This window comes from Callithrix jacchus, chromosome 12, assembly GCF_049354715.1.
Source record: "Callithrix jacchus isolate 240 chromosome 12, calJac240_pri, whole genome shotgun sequence".
NCBI lineage: Eukaryota > Metazoa > Chordata > Mammalia > Primates > Cebidae > Callithrix > Callithrix jacchus.
In genome coordinates, this window is record NC_133513.1 from 5,572,584 (window position 1) to 5,592,856 (window position 20,273).

General features: G+C 52.0%; 1 protein-coding gene across 8 annotated transcripts in view; it reads left to right on the plus strand.

The window, feature by feature from the left end:
* Nucleotides 1–20,273, plus strand: part of NAA60 (N-alpha-acetyltransferase 60, NatF catalytic subunit) — a 38,576-nt gene that overhangs the window by 10,680 nt on the left and 7,623 nt on the right. For 7 of the 8 annotated variants that reach the window (XM_078344539.1, XM_078344538.1, XM_078344535.1 and 4 more), the window contains one exon: nucleotides 17,890–18,005. In XM_078344539.1, the coding sequence (XP_078200665.1) occupies nucleotides 17,896–18,005 (110 nt within the window). In that variant the 5' untranslated portion in view covers nucleotides 17,890–17,895. Of the gene's footprint in view, nucleotides 1–2,537; nucleotides 2,675–17,889; nucleotides 18,006–20,273 lie in introns of those variants that run through there. The other variant, XM_035266745.3, reaches the window with a different exon arrangement.

Below are 20,273 nucleotides of genomic sequence, written 5' to 3' on the forward strand. Positions count from 1 at the left end.
CAGATCAAGTGGAAGAAACACTCAAACGTAGCAAAGAGACGGAGGAACCAGGAGAGCAAAGACGTGAGGTCCTGAGTCCTGAGGGTGCTGGGGACCCACCCAGCCCTGAACCAAGCCCTGGAACCAGCAGATGCCCCTCTGTTGCACTTGCTTAGGCAGGTCTTCTGAACTCATCACTGAGCCAAGGGAGAATGGGATGACTGCAATGGGTTAGACCGTTAGGGAACACCCTGGGACAAGGAGTAGAGTCCATGCCACAAACAGAAAGAAAGGGTGGGTTTTTTTAGTGTACAAATAACCTTGAAGATGTGTTATAGTAACACATGGCACCTGACCGAATGAACTGTTGTGAAGACAAACGAGATCTTTTGTAACATGCTTAACACAATGCCTCACATACAAGCAGTGAAGAAATAGTTACTATTTTCTCATTTGTGTTTTAACAGTATTTATCTTCCTTTTTTTGAGACAGAGTGTCCCGCTTTTGCCCAGGTTGGAGTGCAGTGGTGCGACCTTCGCTGGTCGCAACCTCAGCTTCCCAGATTCAAGCCATTCTCATGTCTCAGCCCCCCAAAATAGCTGGGATTACAGGACGCTTCACCATGCCCAGCTAATTTTTTTAATTTTTATTTTTTGCATTTTTAGTAGAGATGGGATTTCACCATGTTGGCCAGGCTGGTCTCGAGCTGTTAACCTCAGGTGATCTGCCTGCCTCAGCCTGCCAAAGTGCCGGGATTACAGGCATGAGCCACCTACTTTGAAGGGGTGTACATGCCCTTCTGTTTGCCAGTTCATCTTAATGGTGCTATACATAGAACCCTGGAAACAAAAATACCTGGAAACAATAGAATGTTGTTACTCTGTTGCTACTTAGGGAGTGTTTTTCAGACTCTACTGTGCTTGTTAATCCCATAATGGGGGTCTTGTTGAATGCAGATTCTGAATTAAGTGTTCATTTTGAATTAAATGCCCATTCTGACTCAGTCTGGCTGAGGCCTGACTCTGCGTTTTCAGCAGTCTCCCAACTGGTGCCCATGCTCCTGGACGGCAGACTACACTGAGCAGCAGGCACCTAAGCTTTCCCTTTCTTTATTGATGGGGCGCACCACTGCATCCATCTTCTAGCCAGTGGGAAAGGGGAGAGGAAGTACAGAGCAGGTAATTTTTTTTTAACCCCACATTTTTATCTTGAAAATTTCAAACCTCCTGAATATTTGAAAGAATAATGAGGCTGTGTACGGTGGCGCACACCCGTAATCCCAGCACTGTGGGATGCTGAGGCAGGTGGATCACAAGGTCAGGAATTCAAAACCAGTCTGGCCAACGTGGTGAAACCCTGTGTCTACTAAAAATACAAAAATTAGCTGGGCATGGTGGCGAGTGCGTGTAATTCGAGCTACTTTGGAGGCTGAGGCAGAGAACTGCTTGAACCCAGGAGGCAGAGGTTAGAGTGAGCCGAGATAATGCCACTGCACACTCCAGGCCCAGCTACTTTTTTGTATTTTTAGTAGAGACGGGTTTCGTCGTGTTGGCCAGGCTGCTTTCAAACTCCTGACCTCAGGTGATCCACCTGCCTCGGCCTCCCGAAGTGCTGGGATAACAGGCTTGAGCCACTGAGCCCAGAGAAGACTCCAATCTTAAAACCAGTTCTCTTCAAATTGTATTCTGGAAAGCTCAGAATTGAAATATAGAGTCCAGGCTGGGTGTGGCGGCTCAGGGCAGTAATCCCAGCATTTTAGGAGGCCCAGGTGGGCAGCTCAGTTGAGACCAGGGGTTCAAGACCAGCCTGGGCAACATAACATTCTCATCTGTACAAAAAAAATTTTTTTTAATTAGCCAGGCATGGTGGTTCACACCTGTAATCTCAGCTTCTTGGGAGAATTGCTTAAGGCCAGGAGTTCGAGGTTGCCTGAGCCAAGACTGTGCCACTGCACTCCAGCCTGGAAGACAGAGCAAGACCCTGTTAAATCTTGCATTTTAGAACCCCTGCAACGGGAGGACAGTTGCCCGCTTTAAGCAGGGAATGCCATAAACTGCCTTTATGCCAGAATCGGACCCCGCCATCAGCTCAGATGCCAGTGCCGTCGTGGGGTGGTACTGCCCGCTAGCCTGGGTGGTCGGCTGGGAGCCAGCCTCGTGCCGCTGCTTTCAGTTGTCTGCCAGGCCTGGCACTGCATGCCCTCAAGAGCTTTGGGTGCGCCTGCCAGGGTCTGTGCGGGGGCCGCTCGCAGGACTCCCGCCCGGAAGCTGCGCCACCAGAGTCCGCATACGCTAGGCTAGAGAGCCTAGGGGTCTGGCCGGCCACGTCTCGGCGAAACCCCGGAGCGCGGGACACGGAAGAAAGCCGCCCTCTCCACCGGCCCTCGCCATTGCCCTGCAGACAAGATCCCCGGGCTGGCTTCGCACTGGGCCTGCCCGCTCCCAAGATGGCGGCGGCGGCGGCCTCAGCGGGGCGGGGCCATAGGGGGGCGGCGGCCAATGGGCTTCCTGGCTGCGCCGCCGGCCGGGAGCGGGAGGCGGAAGTGCCGCGGGCCGCCGCCTCCGTCCCGGCTGCGGCCCCTGCCGGTTACATAACTCGTTGCGGCCTCCTCGCGGCCCCACTTCCTGGCTCCCTGCGCCTCCAGGATGCGCTGAGCCCTACGACACCCTCAGCGGCCGCCGGCTCCCCCACGAGGTGAGGCTACGCGGGGCGGCCGCGGGTGCTCGGACCTGTAGCTGGGTCGCCGAAGAGGCGGGGTGGGCGGGGAGGCCGCGCCGGGGTTAGAGGGGTTGGCGCCTTCCCGGGAACGAGTGCGCCCGCGAGGCAGGCCTGGCCGCACCGCACGCTGCCCGCGCGCAGCCCTCTCGGGAGCAGGTTTCGGGTGCGGCGGCGGGGAGTGGGCGCTGGCCCGGTACGGGGGTGGGGAGGTCATGGCTCTCAGTGCTGGGTGGGAGTCGGGCCTTCTGCCTGAGGGTTGCCTCTGTGCCCGACCCCGAGACGAGTGGTCGGGACAATTTGCAGCTGGAGGGTGGTCCTCAGGAGTACCTGCGGGGTCTCGCGCGAGTGAAGGGTCAGGCCTTTCCAGTCGAGTCAGCGATTTGCGCCTTCGCCTGGCCTGGTCCTGGCCTGTTTTGGTACTTGTTGCGCCGATTGGAGTTACTTTCGACTTGTTTGGCCTTCTGTGAACGCATGAAAGCCAGGGGCTTCGTCTAGGTCTCCCCTAGTCTTACTCTCCCAGCTTTCGGTGTTAAGACAAATTCATTTCTAAAGTTTCTGGCCATTTATAGACCTGCCATACAGACCCCACACCCCCAACTACGACTTTCTCCTCCAGATTGGGTACTTCCCAGGCAGTAGAGGGAATCTGTAGCTTTCTGTGGTTTGACTTGCTGGGAAAATCTGGGGGAAAGCTGTGGGCCTTCTCTGGACGATCACCTGCAAATCTGCCCAGGTGGAGAATGGACCCAAGGCCTGGACATCAGGCAAGGGGTACGCTGCAGTAAATGTGGACATTGGCCATTTCGTGGGTCTGTTTTCCTCTGTCAAGTGCTTGAGCTGAATGAACACTTTTGTGTCACTCATTTGTCTTAAAAGGTTAACAGCCCAACAGAGTAGTTCACTTTGGTATCGGGAGTGGTAATCAGAGGTGTCAGAATTGGAGATAACATTGCTGTTCACAGATGTTTTCCTTTTACCAGGGCACTGAAGGCATAAAACCCTTAGTTAATGCTTAACTGAGTGAGCCATGAAGTCATGTGACTCCAAAGGTCGGCTCTAGAAATGCAGCAGTCTCTGTAGCACTGTGATGTGGACATACTGTGATAGACGGGGTCAATGTTCGGAGGCAGGGAAGGGGGTCTCTTTAACATCATTGAATGAAAAAGGATGTGGAGCGGGGTCCAAAGTGGCTCCCGCCGGAGGTCATGGCGCTCGCGAAGGCAAGGTCATCAGTTCAAGGCTAACCTGAGCAACCTCATAAGCTCAAACTGATTGGCAAAAAAAAGAAAAAGAAAAAGGATGTGGAGCAAAAACAAATCAGTACACACATATCAGTGACCTCTTTTAAGCTCAGTCAGAAAAGATGAGATTAAAGACCAGAAGGAACTCGAGGGAGACTGAAGTCTAAGTCCCAGAACCTTGCATCCAGACAGGTCATCACAGCACGTGAGGCCGGTCTTCACCTCCCTCCCTGTAGGATCCCCTGCGTTAGTGTGTAGATCTGCCCTCGGAGAATGAGGCGTGCGTAGCTGGGCCGTGGTTTGCTGGAGCCACATATCACTGAGCCTGCAGACACACTGGGTTACTGTGTGTCTGCGAGTAGTTTAAACTGCGAGTAGCAAAGTCAAGGAATGGGCTGCTGTCAGCATGCCGGAATAAAACACAGACAACTTTTTGAAAGCTCTGTGTGTGTCCTATCTTTAGCCTCTCCCGGTTGTAACTTGACGTGACTCTGTCAGTGTTTGTTTTTGACCAGGCCCACTCTGGAACAGTGTGGAGAGTATCTTTAGATGTGACTTGTCTGGGTTGCTTAGCAACGGCACACTTCTGACTAGAATGGCAGAAAGTTCCTGGGCGTGAGGAGATTTGAGGGATAAAAGATACGTACGCCCTAAAGGAGACCAGGAGGGGTCATGCCGTGTCGTTGCTAACGGTGCTGGTGACGAGACTGCGGTGTACCTGTTAGCAGTGGCAGTGGGACCAGGCGGACACAGAATCTAGAGTGGTCACGTTGCAGCCACGGGCCGGCAGATGCATCGAAGAGTCTTCAGCCCTCTGAGTTAGGGCAGTACATGACTGCTGAAATAGCCCAGAGGTCCCATTTGCTTGGTGACAACTGTCACCTGAATAGAAAGCCGGCTGCTTGTCAGACACTGTGTTTCCTTAAACGGCGGCTCCTGCACATCCGTGTCATCTCCATTATCTCCCCTATCCATCTCTTTCTCGAAGGAATCCACAAAGCCCTCATAGCTTTTTTTTTTAAATAGGGTCTCACTCTGTCACCCAGGCTGGAATGCAGTGGTGCATTCTCCATTTACTGCAAACTCTGCCTCCTGAGTTCAAGTGATTCTCCTGCCTCAGTCTCCTGAGTAGCTGGGACAACAGGCACATGCCACCAGGGCCGGCTAATTGTTTTTGTATTTTTGGTGGAGACAGGGTTTTGCCATGTCAGCCAGGCTGGTCTTGAATTCCTGACCCCAAGTGATCTGCCACCTCAGCCTCCTTAAGTTCTGGGGTTACAGGTGTGAGCCACTGCACCCAGCCGGCCCTCATAGCTTTTACACACACGTCTTTTCCGGTTTGCAGAAACCAAAGCTGGTGTAGACCCTGCGCGTCGAAGCTGGTTCTGCCTGTGTCTGTGTAAAGTGCTTTCAAGTAAAATGCTGATCTGCAGAAAGATGCCGAGGTTCTGGGTCTCTTTCTGGCTGAGTTCAAATGCCAAATTTGATTCAGCAAATAGTTATAAGTGCCTTGAAGTGCAAAGAATGATCCAGGGTGAGGCCTCCTTCCCTACATGTCATTCTTTTGTTGTGTGTGTGTGTGTATGTATGTATGTTTGTTTGTTTAGAGATGGGGTCTAGCTATATTGCCCAGGCTGGTCTCAAACTGATGGCCTTAAGCCATCCTCCAACCTCAGCCTCCTGAGTGTTGGTGTTACAAGAGTGAGCCGGTTGGCCAGGCTCTATATCATTCTTTTTAGCGTAATCTCTGATAGGAGGCTGGCAGGGCAGTTCAGGGCTTTTCTGAAGCCCACATACTTTACACGGCTGCCTAAAGAGAGACCTGTGTTTGAAAACCAACCGGACATATCATAGGATTAACGTTCTGCTACCAACCCTAAGGCATTTGTGTAGTGCTTGTGGGAATGATAGGAAGGGGGTCTGAACTGGGGGAGCCAGGGGGTTCTGCAGGAAGTGGTTTGGGGTCCTTGTCCACAGCGAGTGGTGCTTAACGGAGCCAGAGTGCCTCACTGCGGATGTGGGCAGAGAGGTGCTAGTCACCCCAAGATGGCCACAGCTGTAAGCTGAGACGGTCAGGTAGAGAGGAAGCAAGTAAAGGCCACTCCCTAGTCCCACCTTGTCAGCAACTCAGACGGGATTCCCCGTCTCTGTCTCAGTCAGGGGCCAGTGGCTAGAAGGGGCCAGACATGCCGAGAAGCCATTTCGAGAACTGGCTATGAGCGCAACAGCTTAGAGATGTTCCGATGTCTCTTCAAGTCATGAGTGAAATTATTCTCCATTTTGCCCTAAAGTGGACTCTTAAACCCCCATACACTTGGAATAGTATGTATTTTTGCATTGAAGCCAGAAATAAACATTCTAAACACAGATTTAAAGTTGCGGCGAAGAGGAGGTGGTTGTGGACAGACACGTAAAACAAGGGTCTGAGAAAGTCCTGGTTCCCTTTGCTTCCACAAAAAGACAAAAGAAAGGTATTTTCTAATCTTTAACAAGCCATGTTAGGAATAGTCTTGGCCAGGCACAGTGGCTCAGCACTTTGGGAGGCCAAGGTGGGCGGATCACTAGAGGTCACAAGTTCGAGAGCAGCCTGGGCAACATAGCAAAACCCAGTCTCTACAAAAGATACAGAAATTAGCCAGGCCTGATGGATGGTCCCAGCACCTGTAGTCCCAGCTACTAGGGAAGCTGAGGTGGGAGGACGGCTCGAGCCGGGGAGGTGGAGGTTGTAGTGAGTTTAGATCATGCCACTGCACTCCACGCTGGGTGATAGAGCCAGACCTTGTCTCCAAAAAAACAACTTTCAGTGCTGTTTTTTGTTGTGTAGTTAGTATTATTAAAAAGCAAATGGTATTTCTCTCTTTTTGTTTACTGTATCCCTGAAATAGGATTGGTTTGCCCAGCAGAGTATTGACATTGGGCCCATCTTGAAAATGACTATTGAAGAAAGTAGTTTCATTTTATAAAATAAGGGTCATTTTCCCTTAGGCCAACAGGGACTCCTTTCTGGAAAATGTTAACGCAGCGATCTTTCCCTCATTCCCTTGGCGTTCATGGCAGTTCTGCTGGGTGCTTTTCCAAACTCGTTTCTGTATGGAAGATGGCTCATTCCGACTCCTGTTGTAAACTCTTAAGAGATTATTCTTTCCAGAATCTGTTACATTCAGAATGTCTTGCTCGTCTGTCATTTGCTGCCCTTTTCTTTATACTTAGATTCAGATTACTGGGCGTCTCCTCTGGCCTCCCATTTTTCACCTTTTCATTGATGTACACACAGAAAAACACACTGCTTGACAGGTTGACATGGTGTGAACATACCTTGTACACCCCCAACCCCAGAAGGCCCATGGGCCCCTTACCAGGCAAGCCCTCTCCCATTAAGAAAAACATTTTTCTTGTTGGAAGCACAAGAAACCACTAATAGCAATTATTCTAGGGATGGGGTGCATACAGGATTCTTCATTTTTGCACATGAATTCTTACTCTTCTGTGAACATGGGTTACTTTGACAATTTTAAAACAAAGGTTTGAAAGGAGGACTCACCTCAAGAAAAGGAAAATGCTCTTTTTGTTGTTGTTTAGACAGAGTCTCACTCTGTGCCCAGGCTGGAGTGCGGTGGCGTGATCTTGGCTCACTGCAACCTCTGCCTCCTGGGTTCAAGCAAGTCTCCTGCCTCAGTCTCTTAAGTAGCTGGGATTACAGGCACATGCCACCATGCTCAGCTACACCTAATTTTTTTTCTCTTTTTTTTTTTTAAGATGGGGTTTCACCATAATGGCCAGGCTGGTCTTGAACTCCTGACCTCAGGTGATCCACCCACCTCGGTCTCCCAAAGTGCTAGGATTTCAGGCGTGAGCCATTGTGCCCAGCCGGCTACAGCTAATTTTTGTGCATATTTATATACGTATTTTTTGAGACAGAGTCTCACTCTGTTGCCCAGGCTAGAGTGCAATGGAGCGATCTCGGCTCACTGCAACCTCCACCTCCCAGATTCAAGCAATTCTCTTACCTCAGCCTCCTGAGTAGCTGGGAATTACAGGCGTGCACCACCACGCCCAGCTATTTTTTCTGTATTTTCAGTAGAGACAGGGTGTCACCGTTTGGCCAGGCTAGTCTTAAACTCCCTTGTGATATACCAGCCTCAGCGTCTCAAAGTGCAGGGATTACAGGTGTGAGCTGTTGCACCCAGCCAATTTGTGTAATTTTAGTAGAGACAGTATTTCATCATATTGGTCAGGCTGGTTTCAAACTCTTAACCTCAAGTGATCCACCTGCCTCGGCCTTCCCAAGTGCTGGGATTACAGACCTGAGCCTCCACACCCAGCCGAAAATCTTTTTTTAAATGTTTTTTTTTAAATGGTTGTCTTAAAATTTCTAAATTTTTTTTTTTTGAGACGGAGTTTCGCTCTTGTTACCCAGGCTGGAGTGCGATGGCGCGACCTCGGCTCACCGCAACCTCTGCCCCCTGGGTTCAGGCAATTCTCCTGCCTCAGCCTCCCAAGTAGCTGGGATTACAGGCGCGTGCCACCGTGCCCAGCTAATTTTTTTGTAATTTTTAGTAGAGACGGGGTTTCACCATGTTGACCAGGATGGTCTCGATCTCTTGACCTCGTGATCCACCCGCCTCGGCCTCCCAAAGTGCTGGGATTACAGACTTGAGCCACCGCGCCCGGCCCAAAATTTCTAAATATTTTTTAAGATTGGATTTTATATAGCCATATAAATTACTTTTTAATGGTTACACAGGAATGCCTTAAAGTACTTCTGCAAGGCTACCCCGCCTCCCTGTCCACAGTCACCCCCTTTGTTTCTTTGCAACTTTGACTCTGTGTTTAGAACATTTCTTTCTGGCATGAGTGCACAAAATGCCATGCTAGTCCAAGGCACAGAGTTCAAAGGTCAGCACTGAGTCTTAGGGCAAAACGGGTGATAATTTTACTCATAGTTTGAAAAGACACTATTAAATACCCACTAAAAACAGCCCGTGAGGTTATTTTAATATAAAAATGCAAGCCGAGGCCTGGCGCTGTGGCTCACACCTGTAATCCTAACACTGTGGGAGGTCAGGGTGGGTGGATCATTTGAGCTCGGGAGTTCAAGACCAGCCTGGTCAACATGATGAAACCCTGTCTCTACAAAAAAATACAAAAATTAGCTTCGTGTGGTGACTCATGCCTGTAATCCCAACTACTTGCGGGGGTTGAGGCAGGAAGATTGCTTGAGCTGAGGAGTCGGAGGTTGCAGTGAGCCGAGATCGTGCCACTGCACTCAAGCCTGGGCGACACAGTGAGACCCTGTCTTAAAAAAAAAAAATGCAAGCTGGCCTGGGTGTGGTGGCTGAGACCTGTAATCCCAGCTACTTGGGAGGCTGAGGTGGAAGGATCCCTTGAGCCCAGAAGTTTGAGACCAGCTTGAGCAACATAGTGAGATCTTATCTCTCTCTCTTTTTTTTTTTTTGGAGACAGAGTCTCACTTTGTCACCAGGCGCCAGACTGGAGTGCAGTGGCACAGTCTCGGCTCACTGCAACCTCCGCCTCCCGGTTTCAAGCAATTCTCCTGCCTCAGTAGCTGGGATTACAGGCACGTGCCACCACGCCCAGCTAATTTTTGTATTTTTAGTAGAGACGGAGTTTCACCATGTTGACCAGGATGGTCTCGATCTCTTGACCTCGTGATCCACCTGCCTCGGCCTCCCAAAGTGCTGGGATTACAGGCCTGAGCCACCGAGCCCGGCCAAGATCTTATCTCTTAAAAGAAAATCTGTGTGTGTGTTCATGGTCATAATTTTCACATACAGCATCTTCAATTTTTCTGGTAATAAAAACAATCCAAGGTCATTGCAAAAAAAGCTTCAGTAATCTTGAAATGAGTGATATACAATGGAATATCTGCCACAATTGCCCTTGTAGATTCAGGCAGAAATTTGGATTACTTTTTCTTTTTCTTTTTTGAGACAGCGTCTCACTCGTGTTGCCCAGGCTGGAGTGCGTTGGTGCAATCTTGGCTCACTGTAACTACCACCTCCTGAGTTCAGGCGATTCTCCTGCCTGAGCCTCCCACGTAGCTGCAATAACAGGCGCCTGCCACCATGCCCAGCTACTTTTTGTATTTTTAGTAGAGAAAGGGTTTCTACTCAAGCGTTCCGCCCACCTTGGCCTCCCAGAGTGCTGAGATTACAGGCGTGAGACACCGCACCCGGCCTCCAGAGGATCGTAAATGCAAACCCAGAGAAACAGGGAGTAAAAAGCAAAAAAGCAGCAAAACCCAGCAGTTGGTGATGGAAAGTGAAGAAGCCAGGGAGGGGCAAGCGGAGATAGGAGGTGCTCTGAGACCTGACCCCCTCTTACTAGGCTTTTTCCTTTTTTTTTTTTTTGAGACGGAGTTTCGCTCTTGTTACCCAGGCTGGAGTGCAATGGCGCGATCTTGGCTCACTGCAACCTCCGCCTCCTGGGTTCAGGCAATTCTCCTGCCTCAGCCTCCTGAGTAGCTGGGATTACAGGCACGCGCCACCATGCCCAGCTAATTTTTGTATTTTTAGTAGAGACGGGGTTTCACCTTGTTGACCAGGATCGTCTCGATCTCTTGACCTTGTTTGTGATCCACCCACCTCGGCCTCCCAAAGTGCTGGGATTACAGGCGTGAGCCACCGTGCCCGGCCCGGGCTTTTTCCTTTTAAACTGAGGAGCTGTCCCATCCATCTCGCCCACTGCCTCCTAGGCAGTACAGAAGGTTTCCTGTAGCCTTAGGTTCTCTGTCCAAGAACAGCAGGTTCCTGGTTGAGCTTTAGACAGGGTCCAGTCCTGGGCGTTAGGCAAGAATGCTGCTTGAGTAAACACATTTTACTGTCATTGACTCCCAGCTCCCCCCAAACCTGTATTATTTACAGGTAGTTTTGTGTTGTTTTGTTTTTAAAGCGAACCAGTTGACCCGCCCACTCAGTCCGAGTGAGGAACTGTATTCCAGGTACAACCTATCAGGCGGTTGCCTGCCACAGTCCCAACTGAAAGCGTCACTGGGACAAAGCTGCTGCCCATACCGAAGTTGTCTTGAGCTGCCCTTTCAGTGGAAATGTGAGAGCTGGGAGCACAGGCTCATCCCCAACCTCATTTTCTATTCCTGAGAAAGGAAACTCGTCCGAAGCAAGAGAGGCAGCCATGGGGTCCGGTCTTGGCACCACATCTTCTGGTCCCTGGTGTAGTGTTCTGTCTTCTTGGTCTCTGTTCTTCTCTTCCCCTCTCGTCCTGGTCATCTGCACTTCTGACACCCAGCAGAGCCACAAAAGGCAAACTGTCCTTCCCGCTGCCCTCCCACAATCCAGCCCTAGCCCAAGAGCAGGAAGGTGCTGTCCCCTAGGGCAGACGAGCATTAGTACAGCAGCATCAGTCGGCTTCCTCACCGGGGGAACCCTGTGTGTCCTGAAATTTCAGTGCCTGAATTTTCAGTGCAGTTTCGATAAATTAATGACTAAATGGATTCTCGGTTTGAAGTGTAAGGAATGCAAAACATTGAACCCAGGGAAGACTGAGCTGGGACCCGGGACCTTGCCAGAAACCTGTGGCTATCACTGTTGATATCCGAAGTGTAATTAACCCGCAGCCACATGCACAGCTTCACCCAGCAGATCCATAGGATTTGACAACTGGGAAACAAGATATAGCCCTTTGCCATCGCGCTCCTCACCTCCCCCTTCACCAGCCTGGGTGCCAGTACCCGTGATTTGTTGGGCCGGTTCTAGGGTGTCGGAAAAACAGAATCCCCCAGTGTCACTCGCCTGCCCTTGGAGAGAGGTGCGCCGAGTTGTATGTGGCCACTCTGGGCACACAACGGTCTTCAGAGAGAGGCTTTTGGAAATAGAGTGGTGAGTGTTTGTTTCTTGTCACTCAGTAAATGATTCGTTTTCCTACTGCTCTGATGCTTTGGAAGAAGCCAGGGTTGCTGTGGAGACGGCTTGCTCTCCCGTGGGCAGCTGCTGGTCTGAGAGACAAGCCATGCTCAGTGTTAGCTGCTGACGTCCTCTGCTTTTAGCCCTTGAGACCATTTCACTCATGTGCAGGACAGTGGCCTGTATCTGTCACGATTGTGTTTTTCCTTCTCTCCCCTGCTCCACCCAAAAGACAGGAGCATGGAGTTCTTGAGTGTTGGATTTTTCAAGCCAGACCTTGCTGCTGCAGGTGGTCTTTCATTATTGTGGTATGGAGGAGCGCGTGCTAGTCTCCCCTGCGCTTCTCTTGAGCAGAAGCCTGGTGTGCTAACGGGCAGGACTGGGCCGGTGCTTTGATAGGAAGAGGGAGAAGGTGGCCTGAGAGGGAGAGCCACTGAGGTGTGAGCTGCTTGGAGTTTGGGACAGGGATTCCTCGGAAGGGCCTCTCGATATTGGAGAGGGGCAGCTGTTGGTGTGGAGTTTGGGGCAGGGATTCCTCGGAAGGGCCTCTCGATATTGGAGAGGGGCGGCTGTTGGTGTGGAGTTTGGGGCAGGGATTCCTCGGAAGGGCCTCTGGATTTTGGAGGGGCGGCTGTTGGTGTGGAGTTTGGGGCAGGGATTCCTCGGAAGGACCTCTGGATTTTGGAGGGGCGGCTGTTGGTGTGCAGTTTGGGGCAGGGATTCCTCGGAAGGGCCTCTGGATTTTGGAGGGGCGGTTGTTGGTGTGCAGTTTGGGGCAGGGATTCCTCGGAAGGGCCTCTGGATTTTGGAGGGGCGGCTGTTGGTGTGCAGTTTGGGGCAGGGATTCCTCGGAAGGGCCTCTGGATTTTGGAGGGGCGGCTGTTGGTGTGCAGTTTGGGGCAGGGATTCCTCGGAAGGGCCTCTGGATTTTGGAGGGGCGGCTGTTGGTGTGCAGTTTGGGGCAGGGATTCCTCGGAAGGGCCTCTGGATTTTGGAGGGGCGGCTGTTGGTGTGCAGTTTGGGGCAGGGATTCCTCGGAAGGGCCTCTGGATTTTGGAGGGGCGGCTGTTGATGCACCTCCGTCAGCGTGCTGGGGCAGGAGGGGGGTGAGTGAGGAATAAGTGTTTGAATGGCAGGAGCAGAGCAGAAAGGTGGCAGCAGGTGTTGAGCTGTAAATGGTTCCGTTGCCTGGAAAGGAGGTGACAAGGAGGCCTGGCCAAGATGGGGGCCCACAGGGTGTGGGCAGCCTGTCAGAGGGGAGCTTGTGTAAAAGATAAGATTGAAAATGTCAGATGGGTGCTTGGGCTAGTGGGAAAGAGACTAAGGAGCTGGACCAGGGGTTTGGTTGGGGCGGCCTTTGGTAACAGTGTCCCATGTGGTGTTCCCAGCCACTCTGAGGGAGATGGGAGAATCTTTAGGTCACAGCTGAGAAGCTCAAGCAAATGGCAGGAGAGTGGTCTCAGAATACCTGAGATCTCTGTAGGGTCTGGGAGCACCTTGGGGTCTCAAGAGTGTAGGTAGGGACTGGCAGGGAGGACCTGTGGGCAGGAAAGAATAGAAGGGAGAGCAGGGCAATGTGGCTGTGGCTGGCCGAACATTGGGAGTCACTCCTGAGGTCGTTGGCAGAGGCCAGGGCACCTCTCAAGCCATTAAGACAAGAGGGTGACTCCTCCAAGTGCAGCGTGACTCCTTGGTCTTGAAGCAGTGCCTTCGGAGAAGGAGGAGGCCCCTGTGGACTTGGGGCATCAGGACCGGGTCTAGCCAAGGAGAGAGGGCACTAGGAAGTAGGGTTGTTTTTGACTTTCTTACCTGGGGTGCAAGTAGAGCACCTGTGGGCATCTCGAGGCTACCAGGAAACCCTTCTGGTAACTGAAACGCAGTCCATTCTGTGTCCCCCAGATTCTGAATTCCCAGCACCTGACAGTGGTGGCGGATAGCAGATGCACCTATGGGTGCTGGAGACATCTTGGTGGCCCTTCCTGCAGTTTTGCTCCATGGCCCCTTTCGGCTGAGGACATGGGCTCCTGGGCAGTTGTTACTGATGGAGGATACCAGTGTTCTTGGCATCTTGAACAAAGAATTGGACAAAAGGGCACAAACAAAGCGAGAAAAGAATGAAAGCAACCAAAACAGAGGTTTACTGAAAACAAAAGTATACTCCATAGGGTAGGAGCGGGCCCAGGTTACAGAAGTTTCTGGGGTCTAAATACCCTGGGTGTGACTGACACAGTTGGTTTTGCATCAGCACTGGCGCACACTTCTGCCTCGGCCTTGGGTGTCACGGGGTCTATTAGCTTTGTCCCAGAGGTTCAAAGTGTGGGTAAGCCGTTTCTGGGTTTGCCAGTTTGCTTAGCCTTGAGGGGAAAGGGACTGGGAGCCTGCCCTCAGCTGGCCGCCTAAAAACACGGTACCTGTGCTTGAGTCACATGCCTGGTGTCCTTTTGCATTTTGAGACCTCAGTGGATGTGTGGGCCCTGAGCAGCATCCCCCCACTGACGGTGAACCAGACGCTGACGCCTGCGATTTGAGGGCATGTCAGTGCCAGCCACGTGCGCAGGGCCCACCGTTCCCAGGAATACCAGGTCCCGAGGCCCGTGGTAGCAGCTGCAGCGCACGGCATTGCTTTCCAGAGCTCTCAGTGCAGACGCCAGAGGCCGTCCATTCAGTCACCTGGAAAACCCGCCGTCCACTTGGGAAACTCAGTCTCTCTGGAATGAGAAGTTTGCTTGGTTTTAATAAGAACATTTTTAAACATCCACATGGCGTACCTGTCATCCAGATCTAACCCTCATTAACATGTTGCCACTTTTTTGCTCCAACTAAATTACACTCTAGAACAGTCGTTTTGCCCCTGCATATCCGCCGTGCTTCCCTTAATATAAAACGTGGGCTTTTCGTACATAACCGCAGGCTTTTCCTGCACCTGACCAGATGAACACCTTCATCTGTTGCTTTCAGAGGTTTTGTTTCTTTGCGTGTTTTTTGCCATCTATTTTGTTTTGTTTTACTTTTGAGTCAGAGTCTCACTCTGTCACCCAGGCTGGAATGCAGTGATTCCATCTGAGCTCACTGAAACCTCCGCCTCCGGGTTCAAGCGATTTTTGGGTTTCAGACTCCTGAGTGGCTGGCGTAACAGGTGCACCACCGTGCCCGGGTAGTGTTTGTATTTTTAGTAGAGATGGGGTGTGTTAGTCCGTTTTCACGATGCTGATAAAGACATACCTGAGACTGGGTCATTTACAAAGGAAAGAGGTCTGATGGACTCACAGTTGCACCTGGCTGGGGAGGCTCACCATCATGGCGGAAGGTGAAAGGCACGTCTTGGTGGCAGGCAGAGAGAAGGAGAGCCAAGCAAAAAGGGAAACGCCTTATAAACCCATCAGATCTCATGAGACTTACTCACTGCCACAGAACAGTGTGGACGAAACCTCCGGTGATTCAGTTACCGCCCACCGGGCCCCTCCCACAACATGTAGGAATTCTGGGAGCTACAATTCGAGGTGAGGCTCGGCTTGGGACACAGCCATACCGTATCACGGTATTTCATTGTTGGCCAGGCTGGTCTTGAACTCCTCACCTCAAGCAGTCCACCTGCCTTGACATCCCAAAGTGCTAGGGTTACAGGTGTGAGCCACCATGCCTGGCCCCAGCTAACTTTTTTTTTTTTTTTTCGGTGACGGAGTCTCTCTCTGTCACCCAGGCTGAAGTGCAATGGCACGATCTTGGCTCACTGCAACCTCTGCCTCCTGGGTTCAAGCGATTCTCATGCCTTAGCCTCCCGAGTAGCTGGGACTACAAGTGCCCCCACATCCAGCTAACTTTTTATATTTTTAGTAGAGATGGGGTTTCACCATGTTAGCCAGGTTGGTCTCTATATCCTGACCTCATGATGCGCCCGCCTCAGCCTCCCAAAGTGTCGGGATTACAGGCGTGAGCTACGGCGCCCGGCCCAGCTATTTGTAAAGGGTCTAGAGTCAACAGTGCATGGATCCAGAACCCTGGGAGCGAAGGAGTGGGCGTAAGGGTGCAGTAGGGGGTGTGAGTTTAAAGAGGCTTCTCTATGAAGCTGAGCGTGAACTACTTGGCATCCCTGACGTTGAACCAGGAGCTGAGAACCACACAGGTTAGGAGTCAGAGCAGAGCTGCTCAGGATGTCAGTGTAGGCCCTGTCCCAGGTCAAGGCTGCACCGTGCCGAGTGTCAGCTGGTGGGCGCTCAAGGCTGGTGCAGAGGGATACTGCCTCCCTGCCAGCACTGCCCTGGCACTTGGCCCCCATCAGCTCATTCCAGCACAGAACCACCCTGAGAAGAGGCCTGGTCATCTCTATTTCACAGAACAGGCTCCAGGAATCTGATTAGCTGAGGCTGAGCTGGCAGAGAGACCACATTTGGTGTCCAAATTCTTCCCCTTGTCAGGAAAGGGAGGGTTGTGCCTAGACACTGGATGGCCATGGGTGCTTCCCACCCACGGCAGCAGGAGGCACGGGAGCCCAGAGAGGCTAGGCTCAGCCCTCCAGTGGAGTGGGGACTGCCAGCTAAAGACACGCCTGTCCTGGGATCCCAGGGGCTTTGCCTCCACTCCTTGCACCTGCCTCCAGCTGCTTTCACCGGCGAGTTTAACAGCCTTTCCTGATTCTTGTTTAACTCAGTCATTTCTGTTGGTAATTCCACAGTGGTGACTCTCTAATTCTGTCATATATCTGCTTTTATTAACTGGCATTCTTCTGTAAAAAGAACTTTTCCTCAACCCTAAGATGAACTACACAATTTCTCATAAAAAGCAGGATGGATGCAGTGTCTTTTCCCATTTATTTATGGGTTTGTTTATTCATTTATTTCTAGAGACGGGGTCTTGCCATGTTCCAGGCTGTTCTCAAAATCCTGGGCTCAAGTGATCCTCTCACCTCAGCCTCCCAAACTGCTGGGATTACAGGCATGAGCCACCATGCCCAGCCTTCCATCATTTCCCTATTTTTTGAAACAAAGTCTCACTCTGTTGCCAAGGCTAGAGTGTGATGGCGCAATCTTGGCTCATTGCAACCTCCACCTCCTGGGTTCAAGTGACTCTCCTGCCTCAGCCTCTGCAGTAACTGGGATTATAGGTGCCCACCACCTCACCTGGCTACTTACTGTATTTTTTGTAGAGACGGGATTTCGCCATGTTGACCAGGCTGGTCCTGAACTCCTGAGTGCTGGGAATACAGGGCCTGAGCTGCCACGCCCGGCCCCATCCTTTCCTTTTAATGGCCACTTTCCCACTTAAAGACAAAGGCTTCTGTTCTGTCCTTCTCGGTGCACAGCACTTGGCCAGCCAGCTAGCCTGCCTTCCTCCATTTCTCCCTTCCTTTCCTTGTTAAATAAGACACGGTGGGGGCTGCTCCCCCAGCCCCTGGATTAGATGCTCTTTCCTGATTGAAAAGAGCCCTTGGCCACTTGTGACCCCCAACTTGAACTATGTCCCCCAAAGTCTCTTCCTTTCTGCTCAGGAGTGTTCACTTGCTGGCTGGGGAGGCGAGATTGGGTGTGACCCACTCAGCACAGACCCACGCCCCTGTGATAAAGCCGGCGGGCGCCACTTCCCCTGCAAATCCAGTTGTTCACTGCCCTGGCCTCCGGGCTGCTTTGAAGAGGGATGAGGCATGGGGGCTGCTGAACCCACAGCTGTCATCAGCAGCCATCGACTGGGTTGAGAGAAGTCAGGCTGGCTGGGGCCATTGACCTTTGGAAGGACCACTGCCCTGAGATGTGAGACCAGCCAGGGAGGAGCCAGGGGCAGCTCAGATAGGGAGAGAGGAGAGAGACAGGCTGGCCAGAGCTTCCCTGAGCTGGGGCCGAGCAGCGAGGGTCCTGGGTCCCCATCCTGGCTGCCCTCCTGGGCCTGGGTCTCCTCAGCAGAGGGGGTGACTGCAATGCGTGCCGCAAGCGTGGTCGTGAGGGGCAGGGCACTCTGCGTGGGGGCTTAGGAGTGTCCACCTGTGAGACAAGCTCTGTGCTCTCCTGTCTTGCTTGCCTCACAAGCTGAGCATGAGGAGGACCAGGCCGTGAGATGACGCTGCCCCCTCTCTTGACAGGTGTGAATGACAGAGGTGGTACCATCCAGCGCGCTCAGCGAGGTCAGCCTGCGCCTCCTCTGCCACGATGACATAGACACTGTGAAGCACCTGTGTGGCGACTGGTTCCCCATCGAGTAAGTGGAGCGGATTCAGGGTTGGGGAGAGCACGCGGTCCTTGGGTGCGCAGCTGGGGGAGGCCCCTTGGACCCTTAGGGCCACGCCACCGAAATGGCCTGGAGGGGCCTCGGGGGTCTCAGGTCACCCAGCTCATCCGGGGACCCTTGTTCCTGGGCTCTCTCCACTTCTCAGGGTGTGCAGAGTGCCCCAGAAGGGCTCTGTGAGAAGCTTCAGTTACAGAGCTATCGAGTGTGGTGCTATTTATAATTCAGAAAACTTAGCAACTCAAGTATCTTAACAGCAAGGAGTCGGTTACATGCATTCGAGTAACTAGAGTATCTGCATATAAAAGTGCAGTATTATTCAGCCGGGAAAAAACCTGTCAGAGGTGTGTTTGTTCATAGGGAAATACTTGTTTTACAAGATACTAACGGAAGCAAGGCACACTAGAAACAATGTGTACCATGGTCCTAGTTTTAATTGAAAATGTGTACAAGATAAAATTTTACCAGGATACGTGTGAACTCGGGGGTGAAAAGCATTGACAAGGGTGTATATCCCGTTGAACGTGTCTCAGTAGTTGGAGTGGGTGGGTTATCATCAGGGCCTGTAAGGTTTTTGTTTTTCTTGCCCGTATTGCCTACGTTATATGCACATCCAGCTTTTGTGATGAAAAAGTTGACACGTACTTTGAAAATGGAAAATAAGGTCTTGCCCAGCCATCAGCATTTCCATCACTGTTCACCTCAGGCTGACTGAACCTCATGCTCGTGGCAGGGTGGTAGCAGGGACCTCTGTGCATCTCTGCCGAAGTGGGAACTGTCACAGTTCCCTCGTCCACAGAGGAATGTGGGCTGGCAGTGGCTTCATGAGTTAAAAAATGTCCTGGGCCAGGTGCAGTGACTCACGCCTACAATCCCAGGCAGGCATATCACCTGAGGTCAAGAGTTAATGGACCAGCCTGGCCAACATGGTAAAACCTCATCTGTATTAAAAATACAAAAATTAGCCAGGCATGGTGGCACATGCCTGTAATCCCAGCTACTCAGGAGGCTGAGGCAGGAGAATCGCTTGAAGCCGGGAGGCAGAGGTTGCAGTGAGTGAGCTGAGATCATGCCACTGAACTCCAGCCTGGGTGACAAAGTAAGACTCTGTCTTAAAAATAAAAATAAAAAATTTTCTTCAGCCCAGCAGTTTCACTGCTGGAAACTAATCTACAGAAATAAAAGCTGCGGGCCGGGCGCGGTGCCTCACGCCTGTAATCCCAGCACTTTGGGAGGCCGAGGCGGGTGGATCACGAGGTCAAGAGATCGAGACCATCCTGGTCAACACGGTGAAACCCGGTCTCTCCTAAAAATACAAAAAATTAGCTGGGCATGGTGGTGCGTGCCTGTAATCCCAGCTACCCAGGAGGCTGAGGCAGGAGAATTGCCTGAACCCAGGAGGCGGAGGTTGCGGTGAGCCGAGATCGCGCCCTTGCACTCCAGCCTGGGTAACAAGAGCGAAACTCCGTCTCAAAAAAAAAGAGAAAGAAATGAATAAAAGCTGCAATGAGTGCTTAGATCAGACCCTGCCCAGGGCTGCCTGAGAGCCAGTGGAGCCACGCTGGACTGTGGGCCTCAGCCACATGAGCCGCCTGGCCTGCCCGTCTCTCCTCAAGCCTCGTGGGCCTGAGGCCTCAGGTTCCCAAGATGGTGACACGAACTGGGCTGTGAGGCAGCAAAATAACCCACACACCCGTGAACCCCACGTGCCTCTGCCTTCTTGACCTTGTAACTCTGGGGCTGGAGCTGTATTCGCCTGTCACTGACCGTGTCCTGGGCCTTTATGCCGACTGTTCTTTCTTCTCTGCTCCTCTTGGAGGGGTCTTGGCCACATTCTTGGTGAGCATCCCTTAGCAGCCTCACATTGCCCTTAAGGGTAGGTTCCTCCCTGTTCACGGAGGCGCTGTCAACTCAGATCCTGTCAGCTGTGAACCTGGCTCATCCTCGAATCACTCACTCCCCTGGTCTTCAGTGTCTAGAAGTCTCACAAATTCTCATAGGCACTCATCCAAGTGTTTGAGGGTGACAAGGACCCTAAAACCGTCACCCGGTAGAGGAACAGGGCCCTGCTGATGACCTTCCATGAGCAGCGTCCATGGAGCCAATTTCCCATCAGAGATCCCCAGTCCTGTCTTTAACAAGGTGGCTGTGACAGGTGGAGACCAAGTGCTGGGCAAACTCCTCGTCAGCCTTAGAGCAGCAGGCAGAAGTGGCCCAGAGCCCGCTGTGGTTCTGATGTCT